This window comes from Furipterus horrens, unplaced genomic scaffold (assembly GCF_987537825.1).
Source record: "Furipterus horrens unplaced genomic scaffold, mFurHor1.1.pri manual_scaffold_3, whole genome shotgun sequence".
NCBI lineage: Eukaryota > Metazoa > Chordata > Mammalia > Chiroptera > Furipteridae > Furipterus > Furipterus horrens.
The window spans coordinates 35,594,664-35,614,090 of record NW_028327173.1 but is presented as its reverse complement, the minus strand read 5'-3'; the positions used below and the strand labels follow the sequence as shown (position 1 = coordinate 35,614,090).

General features: G+C 35.1%; 1 protein-coding gene across 5 annotated transcripts in view; it reads right to left on the bottom strand.

Annotated features, from left to right (window-relative positions):
- The window catches only part of OSBPL9 (oxysterol binding protein like 9), a 130,963-nt gene that overhangs the window by 60,111 nt on the left and 51,425 nt on the right, over positions 1-19,427 (bottom strand). For all 5 annotated transcript variants that reach the window (XM_090269444.1, XM_090269447.1, XM_090269449.1 and 2 more), the window contains one exon: positions 11,783-11,859. In XM_090269444.1, the coding sequence (XP_090125570.1) occupies positions 11,783-11,859 (77 nt within the window). The remainder of the gene's footprint in view (positions 1-11,782; positions 11,860-19,427) is intronic.

The following is a 19,427-nucleotide window of genomic DNA, read 5'->3' as shown; positions in this document are numbered from 1 at the left end:
GTATGTGTGTATATGCTACAATTTCTTTATCCATCCGTCCATCAACGGACACTAGGTTGTTTCCATATCTTAACTTTTGTAAATAATGCTGCAATGAACTTGGGGGTGCATAAATCTTTTTGAATTAGTATTTTCATTTTCTTCAGATAAATACCCAGAAGTGGAATTACTGGATCATATGATAATTCTATATTTAATTTTTTGAGGAACCTCCATACTGTTTCCCATAATGGTTGTACAGCAGTACACAAGGGTTCCCTTTTCTCCACATCCTCACCAACACTTGTTACATTTTATCTTTTTCATAATTCCAACCACGCTAACAGATGTGAAATGATATCTCACTGTGGTTTTGATATGCACTTCCCAGATTATTAATGATGCTGAGCATCTTTTCATGTACCTATTGGCCATCTGTGTGTCTTCTTTGGAAAAATGTCTATTCAGATCTAAGGCCCATTTTTAAATCAGATTATTTGCATTATTCTTTGATGTGTATGTTCATCACTAGACTGTAAGCTTAATGAGGCAAGGATCCACATATCTGAATTTGTTAAACATCATATCCTCAGTCTTTAGCCAAACACCTGGCACATATTAGGTGCTCAATAATGGATTTTATATGGGAATAGATTCTGAAAATAAACAATTCTGTGATAAACATCAAATTATAAACAGTGATATAGAAAAAATATATTAATTTTGTCAGATGGACAAGGTCAATATCTAACAACTTTCACTGCTACCCTTTTAAATTTTCTTTGTTATCTGTTTTTCTAGCAGTTAATTTTGTGCCTGTGCAGGCCAAAGGACTTAATTCAGTATTAGCTGATTAAACAGTTCTTCTGGCCCAGGGGGAAAAGCCTATATCTCTAATTCTGTCTCTGTACTGTCTATTTGACCCTTATATAAGAGACATAATACTTATTTATATATAATTCTTGCTTACCAGTTGGTTTTTTTTTTTTTTTTTGCTTATGTCTTATCTCCCCAGCTACAGAGAAAGACCTATGGGGTTATCAAGGACTTTGTATTTAACATTGTCTTCCCAAATATTGTTTTGTTAAAGTGTCCTCAAAATCTTCCATCATCATGGGTCAGTAGTTTAAAAATCTAATGCACTATGATTTTTGACAGTTTAATGCAAATAGTTAAGTTGTAGTAAAAATTTAGTGGGCCCAATTATCATTACTTTTTACTGATAGGCTTAAGTGTTAAGATTAGGGGTAATGGCAATTGAGAATACGATTTATGACAGTCACTTGATTGAGTTTTCATCAATTGCATATCATATATATTTAAAGATGTCATAGCTACAGTCCACAGTTTTATACTAGGGATAAATATTTGTCACAGATATACAGTTCTCATTTTCCTAATCCTACTATAAAGTTAGTATGCATAAAAGATGTAGCATGTAGAATGAAGAGTAATTACACAACACAAGGCAATTTTACCCATTTTATCCCAAGAAACTGTAGAACTTCTAAGCAAATTTGACAACTCAAGTGTTTCTAAAGAAATCTACAAGTTGTTACAGAAGAAAGTTAAGTGACCAGCGCCTTAAACCCATATATGACAACTGATTACCTACCCATGTATCAAAAGGATCTTCAATACTTATTTCTGAACTATGTAACTAAGTAATTAAATTAAATTGGCATTTTGTTGTTGTTCAAGATAAAGAAGAATAGATTATGGTGATTAACACGTGTTTAAAAAAACAATCATGCTGTACACCCACCTTCAACTTATACAGTGAGGTATGTCAATTATTTCTCAATAAAACTAGAAAAAAATTAAAAACAAATACAATACAAGCAAAACAACAACAATAAAACCCTCTATATTTCTCTCTGGCTTCATCTCACCAGATGCAGATTGTTTCGTATCACACAATAAAAATAGAAACACTACGGTTCAGAGTGAGGGGATCTTTAAAATGGCAAGAAGTCTGTTGAGTAAAACATAAGCCAACTTTATTTACTTTAAAGATGAAAAGAACACTTTATACAGAATTCATGTACTACTTTAAAAAATATTTCTGCTAGAGAATTCACTAATGTTTACCTAAAATCACAGTCTGCTCTGATATCATCTCAGACACAGATGATAAATGCTTCTGATACAAATAGAGGGGGAAAAAACAAAGAGGTTTTAAAAAATCATAGTTTCCCTAGGAATTTGCCTAGCAATTCAGGCCAAATGATTGGAGCAGGTAACATCAAAAGACAACTCTTGGAAGCAGAATATGCAGCCCCACTATTTTGTCTGACCAGTAATCAGAAGTCTCAAAACTGAAATGACCTAAGAAGTTTTCATGTAGAAATTTGGGCCAGGTGAAATACATACACCACTTGGCATATGGTAGAAGCAGCCCCTGTTATGATCAAGGCCACCATGTTCCAAAAGTTTTAAAATTATTTGTAATTCTCAACACATTATCAAACATAAAGAAATATTTAAGGTTAGGAATGAACACCCCACAATGGGTATGGTACTATACAGTACTACCTTGTTTACCACTGTATCTTTAGCATAGGTTTCTGTTGAATGAATGAAATGCCAGGTACTATACTATAAAAACAGCAGTATAAACAGCTAAAAAGGTTGAAAATGGCTAGTCTAGCAAGCAGGACAAAGAAAGTGAAGGGGCAGAAGGCTGATATTTTTTCTATATAAACTTTTCAGTACCACTCAATTTGAAAAATATTAGTCTCTGTTGCCCCAATTTTTACAGGTAAAATCTGCATTAGTTACTTAACTTTCTTCTGAAACAACCTAGATTTCATTAAAAAAATGAGTTGCCAAATTTAGTTAGAAGTACACAGCTCCTTGCCATAAGATGGGTGAAATGGCTTCGTATTGTGTAATTACTCTTCATATTAAATGCTCTGGCTTTTATGCATTCTAACTTCACATTAGTGAAAGGGTGTGGGAAAAGGTATTGCTTTTATTTTATATACTTCTACATAGCTCAACAATTTTTAAAAGCACAATACACCATTATTGCAGTCTTTAAAAAATTCAATCTTCATTATGATCTTTATTCTTTATACTAGACTGAGTCCTGTAAAGGTAAGGATAATATGCCATTTATTCACAAATTATTTTCTCTACAACTATGATAGTGCATGGGATGCATGAAGTTTTGGATAAATATTTACCAAATAACTTTTCTAAAACATATTCTCCATGCGTTCTGAATTAAACATGCACTATTTTAAAATTTTAACTGTATTAGCCCTGGCTGCTGTGGCTCAGTGGATTGAGCATCGGCCTGCAAGCCAAGTGTTGCTGGTTCGATTCCCAGTCAGGGCACATGACTAGGTTGCACGTCAGGTCCCTAGTTGGGGGCACGAATGAGAGGCAACCACACAGTGATGTTTCTCTCCCTCTCCTTCTCCTTTCCCCTCTCTCTAAAAATAAATAAAAATAAACAAAAAAAATAAATAAATTATTTAAAAAAAATAAAAAAAATAAAATTTTAACTGTATTTTTAATAAAGGCAGGAAAATACATAAGTTCTAAAAATCTTTCCATAAAAACACAGTTAAAATAATTCCTGACAGTTGGAAGAATAATAACCCTTAGCATCTATAAAACTGAACCATCTATTTAGTTGTTTCCCCAGTGTTTAAGATAGGTGGCCCACTACAGTAAATAGAATTAATTAAAAAAATGAATCCTAGACTCCTAAGTTTCAATTTAGGAGCCAGAAATTCAACTGCCCTCAGTAATAACAACTGTGTTGGCAACAGGTCTTAGTAGAATTTTCTTTTGTTACAGTAAACCCAAGTAACTGGCTACTTCTCCAAACCCTCTACCTGTGGATGAGGTGACACATCTATATTGCAGTCATTTCCTTTGAGACACAAAGAGCCTCAAGGGAGAAAAACAAAACACATCTGTTTTTCTACATGATACAAAAATAAAACCTAATCAAGGCTAGGGGAAACATTACAATGGTAGTAAACAGAGCTTTATATATTAAAAAACTGAAATATATGTTCAAAAGCTAATCTTCAGTGAAGTAGCTTAACACTCAAGAAAAATACTCAAAAAGTTCTATTACTCTTACTCAGTTAGACATACAGCCATTATAGAAAAGAGGGTAAACTCAAGGTCCTAATTAAAGACTAATTTCTCAGCTAATCTCATAAATTGCACACTAAATACTAAATTTATGTTTGTCTATAACAAAAGTTTGACAGTTCTGTAATTATCATACCAAAGCATCTAATTTTGAAAAAAGGTTTCAGAATGGCTCTATTGTTTTTTTCAGCCTCAGTAATGATCTTAAATCTGCATTCTATCACATCTCCTTTATGGATAATGATATTTTATCCACAAATTCAATAGCATTTCTGGTGAGGTTTCTACCAGCCCTCCCCATTCCCTCAGCCATATTTTTTTTTTAATGTTTTTTATTGATTATATTGTTACAACAGTTCCAATTTTCTCCCCCTTGCTCCCCTCCACCCAGCACCCCCCTCCCCCAGTAATCCCCCCCAAGTCCATACCCCTGGTTCGTAAAAATTAACTATCCCCCCCCCTCGCAAATATTAGGACCCTTTGTAATCTTGTAAAGGACAATGGGCGAAGGTCTCGTGCTCCTCTAGCTGCTTCAAGCTGGACATGGTCATCGTCCTACCTACCCTTGGGTCCAGAAAACCCTAATAAGAGTGGGGGTGTGGAGGGGAGGGTGGCCTTCCCACATGGGGAAGGATTGTGCAGACTCCAGGTCAGTTGGCTGTCTCTGGTCAACGGCGTGCTTGGTTTAACAGCTCAGCCATATTCTTATACAAGGTATCATGCACGCCCTTGCTTTCTAGGGGCTTGTGATAAGAAGCCAATGGATCGTGAACAATAGTAAAGGGCAAAAATTACAAAATTACAAGACAGTAGCAATGAAATTCCAATTTGATATCCAAGACCAATTTCTTGGCTCAAAAAATAATCACAGAAGTCATCTGGTATAAAAAATTTTTTTAAAATATCTACTCACTTATAGCAGAAAAGTAAAAAATTTAAAGATCTACACTATTCAATTAGACATATACATGAGTGTTTTCAAACTGGGATCTAAAGTGTCTCTACCACAATCTTCTGTGTTTTCATTTCTGATAACCTATAAAAATTAGTAAGATGCCTCTCAACTTATGATGAACCAATCATAAGTTGAAAATATTGTTAAGCTGAAAATGCATTCAATACACCTAATTTACCAAACATCATAACTTAGCCTAGTGTACTTTAAATATGCTGAGAACACTTACATTAGCCTATAGTTGGGCAAAATCACCTAACACAACAATGTGTACAGTACTGGTTGTCAACCTTGTAATGCTATGGCTGGGGGCTGTGGCTCACTGCCAGTACCCAGCATCAGAAGAGTATCGTACCACACACTGCTAGCAAGAGAAAAGATCAAAATTGAAAGCAAAGTTTCTATTGAATGTGTACCACTTTTGCACCATCGTGAAAAAACGTTATAAATTGAAACATCCTAAGTCAGGGACCATCTGTATAAGTACACACTGAATCAGCTGAGTAACAACCTTAAATCCAAGTGCTACCAAGTTATTTCATTGCCCATGGTTTTGTTTATAATCAAGTTGTCACCAAGCACTTACCCATTATTTGTCACAGAAGATTCTTGATCATATAAATTACATATGTGTGAAGTGAGATCCAGCTAACCTCATGTCATGTGCTGTACAAATGAAGGTTTCCAATAGTCAGAACAGAAAAAAGTGCTGAGGTGACAGAATTGTCACATTCCACACAGTAGTGTACACAGGCCAAACTTAAAAAGAATCTATAACCTGTCAATACCATTTTAACATTGTAAGTAGTAACCTGTATGATAACCAGACAAGCTGTTATAATTCATTATATCTTGTATAATATAGGGTACAGCAAACCTTATAGGATGTAAAATCCTAAGTCTTTAACCAGCGATCAATCCCTTGTATAGGAATATCTCAGCAAGCAGTTGGCAGTACTGCTTACTAGTAAATAAAGAATCTGAAAGGTTTCCCACCATTAATCAGTACCATCAAATATCCACTGAATGCCTCTTACAGGCTACCAAGAGGAGTTTAAGAAGTTCAGTAGTTCCTCTGGCTTCTTTTCAAGGAGTGTCCTAATTTAGTTCCATGGCATTACTATGTGAAAACATATCACAAGCTAATATACAACAAGTTTAGAATAACTATTGGAAACTCAACTTCCATAGAAGTTGAAAGGAGAGAGAAGATTTTAGTTGTCTTCTCTCATCCTCAGACTATCCAAATTGCAGTTTGCAGATACCCACAGAGGCGCAGAAAAAAGAGAAGGAAAGGAAGACAGGAAAGATAGAAGGAAAGGGAAAAGGTAGAAGAGATGCTCCAGATGCAGTTACAGTTCATCAGTATGGAAGGAAGAATGGAATTAGTATGTACTGAGTACCTTCTACATATAAGTCGTAATAGGTTAGGAATATTATAATATATTATAACAATTACTTTACTGAAGATTTATACCTATATTTAAAGATCAGATAACTGAGGTTTAAGAGAAATTAACTACTTACTCCAGATTACATAGCTACTAAGAGGATAGAGCCAGGACCATGGCTCTAAAGATAGTCTACTATAATATACTAACTCTTAAAACCACATATTTAGATACTTGGACAGTGCCTGCTGGACTTTGCAGAGGTACTATGGGGAACATACTATCTATAAGGTAGGTTTTCTCCCAAGCCTCATAAAACTTATAATCTCAAATTGGAGATTAATTATATAATATTATATTTTAAAAGACATAATGCATATAAAGTCCACACAATTTCTGGCATTTAAGACGTGTTCATATATTAATTGCTGCTATTATTATTAAAAGTGGAATGTTATATGGACTACACAGAAATAAAAATTACAGCAGAGGTTAAGGAGGTAAGAGATCTTTTTATTACAATGATTAGAAAAAGGTGACACAAAGAGGTAATACGTATACTGAGTCTTGAATAGAGGTAATTGGAAAGGATCTTACAGAAGCAAATCTGAGGACTGGGGGTAGTGAGGACTTAGAGCAGCATGAGTTGCAGCTTCGAACCAGGAAAGATTTCTATGTGGAGCATCAGGTACATGCAGCAACAGGGGATGGGAAGGTAGCTTAGGGTCAAATCAAAGAGAGTCTTAAATCCCCTAATAAGAAGTTTCCCATCCTATAGGCAAATGTAAACCATTAAAGATTTTTCACAGTTATGCATACCTTAAAATCATTAATTATAATTGCTCACTTATAGAACGAAGAAGAAAGTTCAGGAACACACCAGAAACAGAGCTGGCAAGATGTAACAAAAACAATAGTTAAGAGGATGTGAGGGAAGGGATATAAGTGACTCTATTTAAAAAAAGGAAAAAAAAAAAAAAAAAAAAAGACTCCCTAGGCTTGATGGAATAGAAATTGCCACCTAAAAGGATTCTCAACTTTCTAATCTCAGTGGCTTAGAGAATAATGTCATTGGATAAAGATATGGGTTTGGGGAGGAACGGGATGATAAGCTCAGTTTTAGCCATGTTGAGGTTAAGTTCCAGGGAAACCGCAAACTGGCAAAATCCAAAAGAAAAGAATGTAAGATATAAAAATGGGGGGGAGGAAATTTTAGCTGAACCCATGAAAATGGTGGGGGCTAATGGAGGGTGAAAGAATAAGGTCTCTGTCTCAAAGGAAACACCATGCAGTCAAGAGTATGGGTATAGTGTGAACTTTGGGAAAGAGCAAGACTATTTTTCCTTTGAAATATGCAAAGCAGAGGAAGAAAGTGTAAGCAAAGTCAGTAAGAACTATTGAAGAAAAGGAGAGATCATTTTCTATAAAGAAAAGAAGAGGCTGTTACTACATACTGAATACTAGTGAAAATATCCCACTGTGAGGATTTAACTGGAAATCAGTAAGTCAGTAAGAGGAATGTTAAAATAGTTACAGATATCCAATAAAAGTTAAACAAAATGTAAATCATGATAGATACAGCCATCTTGATTTTGTAACCTCTAACAGCACTGGCAGCCAAGAAACCAGACAAATGGGGGTCCTGGGGAGTGGAAACCAGAATGGCACACAGCACAAAACATCCAGTGACAAGAAATTCTAAGGGTGACAACAAAATCGACACTGAAGAAGCTGACCACAAGTTCCACACTGAGAAATGAGATAAATAAAACACTAAATGGCCAAGAAAAAAATGAAGATTAAAATGAGAGAAGAAAAGTTAGGAAGAAGTGGTAGAAGAGAATGAAAGTAAGAAAACCATGATTAAGGAGAAAACACTTTTAAATTCAGTATTATGGAGACAGTGCAGCTCTTAATAATGACAAGGCCAAAGCAGTATGTTTAATGGTTAACACTGAGATGAAACGCAATGAAAAAAAGAAGAAATGTAAATACAGTAGTCCCTCTCTATATCGCGGTTCACTTATCGCAGCCTCACTGTATCACAGGATTTTTAAAAATATTATATTTATTTATCGCAGATTTTTCGCTATATCGCGGGATTTTGCAGTACTATATATGTATGTTGTTAAAGTTACATAGGTTTAAGAGTACAGAATATGTTTAAGAACATAAGTAGTGTTTATAAAGCGTGGAAAAGGTTAATAAGGGAGTGGGAAAGGTTAAGAAGGAACTGGGAACAGTTTATAAGTGTGTGGGAAGCGTTTATAAAGCCTTAAAATATATATAAATACTAAAATAAATGTAAGGTTCCTACTTCGCGGATTTTCACCTATCGCGGGGGGGGGGGGGGAGGGAGTCCAGAATGTAATACCCACTATAAGCGAGGGAATACTGTACCCTCTTTCACACGCATTTGCAAGAAAGCTATGTGAATGCCTACTCCACAGTGCCTGAATATGTTACACCTCTCAAAGTACTCAATAAACAACTATATATCATCTGTTTGTTCCTAAATTCCTTCATTATTTCCTTTAACCAACCGTTATTGAGCCCTCTTTAGAACGCCAAGTTCTGGGAGGGGGAACGGTTGAGAGCAGTTGTTTTATTAGTAACGGCAACTAACATTTGTTGATTTCTTATGTCAGCTAGGCATTATTTCAACAAATTTGCATTTAACTCCTTTAATAGTCAAAACAACCTTATAAAGTAGGTACTTTTATTCTCCTCATTTTATAGATGAGGACACTGGAACTCAGAATAAATTCAATGTCAAGAGCTAGCACCAAAGCCAGGTTCTTTCTTCACCACACTTCACTAACTGTAGGAAGAGAATCTTTACCTTTTTGTCAAATTAACATTTAATTACAGATTTCTAAATGTCCTATCCTCTGCATGCATTAACTTTAGAAAAAATATATAAAGAACTCTTATGTATCGCATGTATTTTAAAATATGAAAACTATCAGAGTATAAGACTTCTCAAAGTTATCTCTTTCTTTCTGTTATTCCCAAAGACACGCAAGCTATCGTCTTAGCAAAAGCTCATACTGTAAATTCCAAAATTGAATCAGATTAGGTACCTCACCTTCAGGAATCTGCATCCTAAGTGGGAAGGTAAGAGTTATACATATTGGACTTTAAAAGACAAAGAAAAAGACTTGGTGATGTGTGCAGTGAGTGTGGCATATTGCTTTGAATTTGGGGAATGGGTCAGTAACGGGAGTGGGGAGCTCCACAGAAGAGGTTAGCCCTGAACTGGGCTTTGAAGAAAAGGAGCAGTATGCCAAAGCAGAGTGGAGGCAGATGCCATTTCAGGGAGACAGAACATCACACGCAAGAATGTGGAGACTGGATGTGTTCAGAGGAAAACAAGTAAGCAGCAGCACTCTAGTAGGTTAAGTACGGGTCTGGCGGCAGAAATGTCAGGAAGAGTAAGCTGACCCCTGCCCAGTGTGGCTCAGTTGGTTAGGCATCATCCCACAAAGCAAAAGGTTTCCAGTTCAATTCCTGGTCAGGGCACATGCCTGGGTTGTGGGTTTGGTCCCCAGTTGGGGGCATATAAGAGGCAACCAATCCAAGCTTCTCCCTCACATTGATGTTTCCCTCTCCTTTTCCCTCCCTTCCCTTCTCTCTAAAAGTAAATAAATAAAATCTTTAAAAAAAAGAAGAAGAGCAAGCAGAGATTAAACTATCCATCTAGCCAACTGTGGAGGGAATCTCATCTGCCATATTTCGTCTAACAGGATTCTTTTTTTTAAGTATATTTTATTGATTATGTTGTTACAATAGTTCCAATTTTTTTTCCTTAAATCACTTTTCATATAACATTGAATGTCAACTGTAACTAAAAATTTAAAAAATTTTAAAAAACAACAAAAACCACTTATTCTTACTAAAAATACAAATGTGCTGAAATGATGCTACAGTCATTTATTAAACTACCTAATTTAAAAAGAAACCTACAGAAATTATGAAGTTGCTTTAAAAAAGCATTGGCTCATACAGTAATTTATAGATCTAATTTAGCTCATATTCATTTTTTCATCTCTTAATAACCACGTCCTCAAATAATGTTTTTTAAACCTCTATTTGAACACTTTCAAGTGATGGGGAGCTCACCATATTATAGGATGCCCTATACCAGCGGTCCCCAACCATTTTGGCACGAGGGACCGGTTTCGTGGAAGACAATTTTTCCACCGACTGGGGTGGGGTGGGGGTGGGTGGGAGATAGGAGGCAGAGCTCTAGTGGTAATTCAGGTGGCATCCATGGACAGGGAGGAGGGAGGTTGGCGACCCCTGCCTTATACTACCTCATCTATTCAAGCCAATTCCTGATACAGGACAAAGATAAGTAGAGAGAAAGGGTTATAAAACATCAGTTTTCTATAATTCAATCCTGTAAATCAAAACAAAATCCTCTATATGCCACAATAAAAGCTCTTTCATTGGAGAATAAACACAGAAAACTATCTTCAGTATGGCAGAGTAGACATTTAGTGTTTTTGTCACTCAGCATCTTTTGTCATTATTCTAACTTTACTTGAGCTAGGGGGAGAGGGGAGCATCTTTCACCTTATCAGCAATGTGTTTCCGGTGAAGCAGATAACAGCTCAGGCCCCGAAGTAGAGCATACGACTGAATCTGTGATTGGTCAGGAAAATAACTGAAGCTAAGGTGATCAGCACTAATGCTATTAATCCTATCACATCTAGAAAGAAAAATAATGGACTTGGATGGAGTTCCAACAAGGGGTGGCTGAAAGTGCTGCAACCATCTTATCTACCAAAAAGGGAGAACTTAACTAAAAATGAAGCCAACCCAGAAGACCTGAAACTGAGAAATGGAGATGGGAGATCTGGGTCCTAAAGACATTGTTTAAGTGCCTACCTCAAACCACACCTAAGCCAGATTTGCTTTTTTCTTTACCAGTTTGGGTTTTTTCTTTCATTTCAGAGTACTACCCAACACATACAGTAATTGCCAAATCCTTCAACAAAAAATGTAGGTCAACTTCTCAGCACTTATCTGTTGTCAATGCATTATATATAATTTGGTTATATCAATAACCAAGTATAGACACTAAATTTAAAAAAGGAATCTGGCACATTTTAACACAGCATTTCACTTTCAACATTGTCTTTCACTGTCTTGTTTCTAGACAAAAGTCAGTATTTTACTATAACTTTACTATATAACATTGTAATGGTAAGAATAAGCAACTCAAAAATTAAAAATTTTCATTACATCAGATCACAGTTATTTAAAAAAACAGAAAACAAGACCAAAAAAACCCCCAAACTGATGAACTATCCAGAAACCATGTAAAGGCTCTTACTTGCAACTGAAGAGTATGTCGAAGAATTGTTTCTTCTAAGGCATGGATCCACTTCTCTCGCTCATCAGCATCACGAGCTGGGATAAAAGATTATAAAAATTAAAACCTTAATTTCTAGAATATAGCTCTATATATCGAAAGTAAAAATTTTAAACCATGGTGCTAATAGAGAATGTTTTTAGTTGTGCCATTTTCTTAATAGGTTCACCCTTCTATCCTTTCCAAATATGAAATCTACTTACAGCAATATATAAGAAAGGGAATAACTGTGTTCAATAATAGGGAAGTTACCTTTCCACAGAGAACAACTAGAAAAGCTGGATTGTTATTTAAAAACAACTGGTTGAAGCTATCAGAAAACAACAAGGTACTAAACAATTAACAGGGCTAAATCTAGAAGTCAAACATCTAGAAGATAAGCCTGGTGTTTAGGGCCACTTTTCTCAGAGAGGTATTGTAAATTTCAGGAGAGGAATTATACACTGAGCAATGTACTTAAAAGCCTTGTCAATATGTGTGGGCAGGGGGTATATGAAAATACTATGTACTTTCTAACTGAATATTTCTGTGAACCTAGAACTGCTCTACAATTAAAGTCTATTTAAAAATAAAAATAAAATGCCTTATAAGGCCAAAAGTTGGAGACAATAGGCCATCAACTGTGTGGCATTTGGTAAACAGGTCATGTTTTGATTGAGATCTCAAAACGCTGAACTTTGGGATTAAGAATAAAAATTAAAACAATTGCTCTTTCATCTGAGTGGCCCAGAAAAGTCAGGATGCCTAAAATGGATTAAAACAGCCCCAGGCAGTTAGTGACCCAGGCACCTAGCTAGCAAAAGCAAATGAAAATCTTTTCTGTCAAAAGGTAGAATCTTAACTGCTAAATTATTTTTATAAACAATTTTCAAATACAATGTCTAGTACATAAGCAAAGATAACCAAGGATACAATAAGACAAAACTACAAATAAATGAAAATCAAGACAAGAGAGACAGATCAACGGTGTTCCAGATATTTGAACAAACAATCCCGTGCTTTAAAAGTAACTACTTATTACATTCAATAAAAAAATATCAACTTTGACAGACTTAGAACCCATATAAATGATAGATTTTTATTTAAACATTTTTCAATTATAAATAATATAGATTTAAAAAATAATTAAATATAAATTCTAAAGTTGAAAAACATAGTAAGCAAAATTAAGAACAATGATGAGTCTGACAGAAGATTAGATCAAATAAAGATCAGAAGAAACTCATCAGAAAAAAGAATGAGTTAAAAGGACAGAAAATATAGAAGAAAAGGTAAGCAACACAGAGTGAGAGGGTGTATCATCAATGTAATTGGAATACCAGACAGAGACAAAAGAAAAAATGGAAAAGCAGCACTTTTTGGCTGAGAATTTTTCAAAACAGATTAAAGACATTAAGCCATTGATTTCAGAAACCCTAAGAATTCCAGTAAGGATATTTGGTTTACAGCAAAAATTACTGTAAACTGAATATACGGAAAAAGCTTAAAAATAGCTAGGAATAGGGTGGGGGTGGGGGCAGTAAGGTGTTGGGTGGAGACACATATTACTTTCAAAGAAACAATTAAATTGTTAAGCTAAAGTCTCAAAAGAAACAATGGGAACCAGAAGACTATTAATAGAGTACTACATTTAATGGTTGAAGGAAATAATTTCCAATCTAGAATTCAATGAAAAATACCCTTCAGGAATTAAGATAAAGTCATTTTCAGACCAATAAAAACAGAATTTGTTACCAGTAGACATGCAAAGAACAATTTAAAAGGTATTCTTCATGCATAAGAAATAATAACGTCTGAGGGAAGGTGGTAAAAGCAGGAATGAATATAGAACAAAAAAAATCATAAGTATACGGTAAAACTAAGTGAATAGTTATAAATATGGTGATAGAAAACCAAAATGACTTCTGGGGTATTACCAATTAGAATTGAAGATTATTAGTATGAATTAATGGTTTTCAATATATAATGTAAATAAATACATACAGAAATATGGGCATGGTTACATACGTGTGTACACAAACACACATAGATAATATCTAAATATTTCTTAGCTCTGAGAGGTCCTGAACACTATGAATCCCAACAGGGGTAAGTACATCTAGCACCAGGTGTTGAGTTCCAAATACCATTCCCCCTTAAAAGGAACCAGGGTTCCTTGGGAAAATTGTTGATTCCAAAACAAAGATAGGGAAGGTAGAAAATAAGCCTGAACCATATTTTGCATGTGTGAGAGCCAAAAAACAAGGAAGGAAATACTCAGAAAATGATAGGGACATGTCCAAAAAAGATAGAAGTCAGCTTAAAGGGAATTCTACTGGCCAAATATTCAAGGACAATTTGAGCATCAATGTAAATAATGATAGTAAATAATTTTAATCCACTGAGTAAAACAGGAAAACCATGAGTTACTATATGATATACATATTGAAGGTTTGATAAGGAATGAGATATTAGCATAGCTTCAAAATACCTCCCTACAAAATATTAATTAATAAAGGAAAAGGGAAATATTTAACAACAAAAGTCTGGTAGATACTGTCTTAATCAGGTGGTCAAAGTAAATGGCATAATAGGACAAATTGAAATCCTGTGATAAGAACACAATCATTTTGGTGATTTTCCAGCCAAAGATAATGCAATTAAATCATATCATAAAGAAACATCAGAAGAAAACAAATTGAGGGACATTCTACAAAATAATTATTCTATAATCTTTTAAAAGTGACAAGGTCATAAAAGTCAAGGAAAGACCAAGGAACTGTTCCAGATTAAAGGAGACTAAAGAGACAGAACTAAATGCAGAATGTGATTCTGAATCAGATCCTCTTGCTACAAAGGACATTATTGGGACAACTGGCAAAACTTGAACAGAGTCAGGATTGGTTGGTATTAATGGATCAATGTTAACTGATTTAAATGGCTGTATAGTGTGTATACAGGAAAATTTCTTTGTTTGCAGGAAATATATAATAAAGCACTCAGGGATTACAGAATGTACAATTAGCAATTTACTAAAAATGAAACAATTCTGTGGGGAGTTCTCTGTACTATACTTATTTTAACTTTTCTGTAAGTATAATATTGTTTCAAATTTTTAAAAAGTATACTTAAAAACAATAAAGCTTCCAGAGGTAAAACAAGAGAATATCATCATAACTTTGGCATAGAAGGAAAAAAAAACTTCTTTAAAGAAAAAATCGTATTTATTTATTTTTAGAGAGAGGATAAAAGGGAGGAAAAAAGAGAGAGAGAAACATCGGTCAGTTGCCTCTAGTACATACCCCAATCAGGAACTGAATCTGCAACCTAGGAATGTACCCTGACCAGGAATCGAACCAGTGACCTTTTGCTTTGCAGGATGATGCCCAACCAACTGAGCCACACTGGGCAAGGAGGAAAAAAAAGCTTCTTAAATAGGGTATGAAACTACTAATTATAAAAAAAATGACTGATAAATTTAACTATCATTACATTCAAGTTAAGAATTTTGGTCCATCAAAAGACACCATTTAGAGAATGTCATGATAAGTCACTGTGACATATAGAGTTAAATAATATGAACTCTATAGCTCTAGCCAGGTAGCTCAGTTGGTGAGAGTGGCATCCCAACATGCTAAGGTTGCAAATTCAATCCCCAGTCAGGGCACATACAAGAATCAATCAATGAATGCATCAATAATTGGAACAAACCAATGTCAATGTCTGTCTGTCTCTCTCAAATCAATATAAAAAAAATATGGACTCTACAGATAGAGGAAGACAAATAATATACGATTTCACACATATGTGGGATCTAGAGAACAAAATAAATGAACAAGCAAAACAGAAACAGACTCATGGATGCAGAGTACAAACTGATGGTTGCCAGGGAGGAGGGGGATTGGCAGGGTAGGCAGAAAAGGGGCAGGGACTGAGAAGTACAAATTGGTAGTTAGAAAATAGTCATGGGGATGTAAAGTACAGCATAGGGAATATAGTCAATAATATTCTAATAACTATGTATGGTGCCAGGTGGGTACTTGGTGCCAGGTGGTACTTTGTAAATTATATAACTGTCTAATCACTATGCTGCACACCTGAAATTAATATAAAATAATATGGAATGTTAACTGTAGTTAAGGATAAAATTAAAAGAAAAAGAATATGGACTCTAGAGCCAGAATGCCCAGGTTCAGCTGTGAGCCTTGTTATTTATTAACCATATGTCTTTCAACAAGTTACTTAACCTTTCTAAAGCCTCAGGTGTCCTAATTTCTAAAATGAGGACAGTAATATTACCTACCTCATAATATGATTGTAGATTTTAAGTAAGTTAATACTAATATAACACTTGAATGGTACCATGTTCACCAGATTCTTCCTTGATATGGTTAGTCCCTCTCTTCAGTCTTTCTTTCAATTCCTACGGACAACATGCTGGTTCAAGCACTCATACAGTCTCATGCCTATAAACAAAATAGCACCACAAATATAGTACAAGCACTAGATCCTGCTATATCCAAAACGGCCTGTATACCTCCCTTGGAATGCTGTTTCCATCAAAAACCTCAACATTCTCCCATATCCTGTAGAATTCACCTAACTTCCTGAACAGTAAAACTCCGCCACATCTTCTATTTCATGACTCTTTTACATGAACCAAACCATCTTCACATTGACCTCTAAGCACTCCAAATGAATTATCTTCCTGTTCATGGCATACTTTCCCCCCTCGAACTGCAACACTGACTCAACCCTCCTTCCCATCTATCAAAACCCCACATGTCTCAGAAGAAGTCCTAGTTCTCCTCAAGGAAGCCTTACCTTACTAGTTCAAAAGCTGTAATCTCTCTCTCCTTTGAACTCCTAGAGGACTTTTAAATGTCAATACTTCACCCAATTATTCTTTGATCAAGTATTTACTTACTACCTATAAAAATGAAATCTTATACTTCCCCCACACTGTTGTTTATACTTTTCACATGTTTGTATTTTATTATAAATATATAATAAATTTTTATATATATCTATTATTAAATTTTAAGTTACTGAAAATAATCATACAGTTTAACACAGTACTAGATATATCGACCCACCCTTCCATTCTCCCATCCATCCATCCGTCCATCCATCCACCAACCCACCCATCCGTTCAGGCATCCACTCATTTATTGCATAATTACTGCATACCAAGTATTGTGTAGAAACTGGGGATATAAGTTCAAATAACAGCCAGTCCCTGTCTTTATGAAGCTTACAAGCAAGTGATAGACAGAAACATATGTAAACTGACAACTGCTACTATATAGAATGACTGGTACTACCAGAAAGGAAATCAGTGTAAGCATAAAAGTTCAAAAACCTATCCCAAGGAAGTGTGTTTGTGGAGATGAATTTGGGGAAGGCTTATGGAGCAAGGAGATTAGAGTTGGGTTTTAAAAAGTGAGTAGAAATTAAGAGTCGAAGGTTTGAGTGTGGGTGTGATGTGTGTGGGGAGAGGGAGGGAGAAAAAAAGCGAAGGAGAGGGGGTCACTGACAGGGAGGCATTTAAGGTAAAGAGGACAGAATAAGCAAAGGCAAATGCATGACAAATTACATATGAGAATATAGGACTAAATAGAAAATACAGCCCATGTTTCGCTACTTTTTTCTAGTCTTGACCTTAGCAAGTCACTAAGACCATCTAAATACTCATTTTAACCCGTTCATATTGGAGGCTTGCTGGCACAAAGATAGGTATATATAGACCAAAGGAACAAAACAGGGAGGCCATAAATAAACCCTTATAATTATGGCCAAACAATACAAATAAAAAAACAAGGGTGCCAAGACCACACAATGGGGAAAAGACTGTCTCTTCAACAAATGTTGCTGGGAAAACTGGATGTACACACATTCAAAAGAATGAAGATGGGCCCTTACTTTATGCCATATACAAAAATGAACTCAAAATGGATGGAAGACTTAAATGTCAGACCTAAAACTATTAAACTCCTAGAAGAAAACATAGGGGGAAGGCTTCACAACATTGGACTTGGCAAGTATTTCTTGGATATGACACCAAAAGCACAGGCAACAGAACTTTTAAAAATAGACAAATGGAACTACAACAAACTTAAAAATTTCTGTGTATCAAAGGAAACAATCAATAGAGAGAAAAGGCAACCTATGGAATGGGAGAAAATATTGCAAGTCATCTATCTGATAAGAGGTTAATATCTAGAATATACTGTATAAGGAACTTCTAACGCGCAGCAACAACAACAAAAACCTGATTTAAAAAAAAGGCAAAGGAGTTAACAGATATGTGGCAAAGACAGACAAGTGACCAGTGAGCTGATGAAAGGATCTCAACATCACTAATCATTAGGGAAATATAAAACAAACACACAATGAGGTATCACCTTTCACCCATGAGGATGGTCACCACCAAAAGAACAGAAATAGTAGGTGTTAGCAAGGATATAGAGAAGTTGGAATCCTTGTGCCCTTTTGGTGGGAATGTAAAATGCTACAACCATTATGGAAAGAGTATAGCTGTTTCTCATTCAACCCAGCAATCTTACTTCTGGTTATACAGTGTATCCAAAGAAATTCAAAGCAGAATCTCAAATAGTGGCACACCCATGCTCATTGCAGCATTATTCACAATAATCGAAGGTGGATGAACCCAAATGTATATTGACAGATGAATGAATAAAGAAAATGTGGCATGTACATACAATGGAATATTGGGCAGCATTTAAAAATAAGGAAATTCTGACATATACTACAACATGGATGAACCTTGAGGACATTATACTAAGGGAAATAAACCAGTCACAAAAGGACAAACACTGTATCATTCTACTCATATGAAGTATCTAAAGTAGTCAAAACCATAGAAATGGTAAGAAGAAATGTCATCTCAAAAGGCTAGGGAGAAGGGATAGAGGGAAGTAGTGTTTAACTGATACAGAACTTCAGTGTCACAAGATAAAAAGTTTCTAGAGACTGTTGCACAACAATGTGAATATACTTAACATTACTGAACTTAAAAATGGTTCCGTTGGTAAATTTAATGTTATGTGTTATTTATAATAATTAAAAAATAAATTGGGGGCTTTGACTAAATTGTCCCTTTCAGCTGAAAAATCAATATTCTATTATCCTGACTAAGCTAGCTCACCTTCTCCTATTCTCCCACGAGCCAGTAAACAAACCTCTACCCTACTGGATCTACTAGGGAAATATCTTTGTGTATATGAAGTACCAATGAAGTGTATGGTTATTTATTCAATCATAATAAATTATTTGTTCACATGAGAAATAAGAATACCGTAATGATATACAATTTACAAACCAACTGCTGAGGTAGCTCTCTAAAAGTAAAATTAAACTTTTGAATAAATCCCTGCTAAAATGGTCCAACTTAATTAGTTAAAACAACTTGTAAATAGTACATTATGTTCGCTATATACATAAGGACAAGTTAACTCTTCCTCCTTTTTATGTTTATACATTCAACTTATCTCTAGAATTCTTATCTCTGGCACCTACCTTGCCTCATCATTATATTTTCAATCTCCTTCCATTCTTTGAGCCAGTAAGTTCCAAATTTTGTTTGGGTGTGACTCACAATAAATAC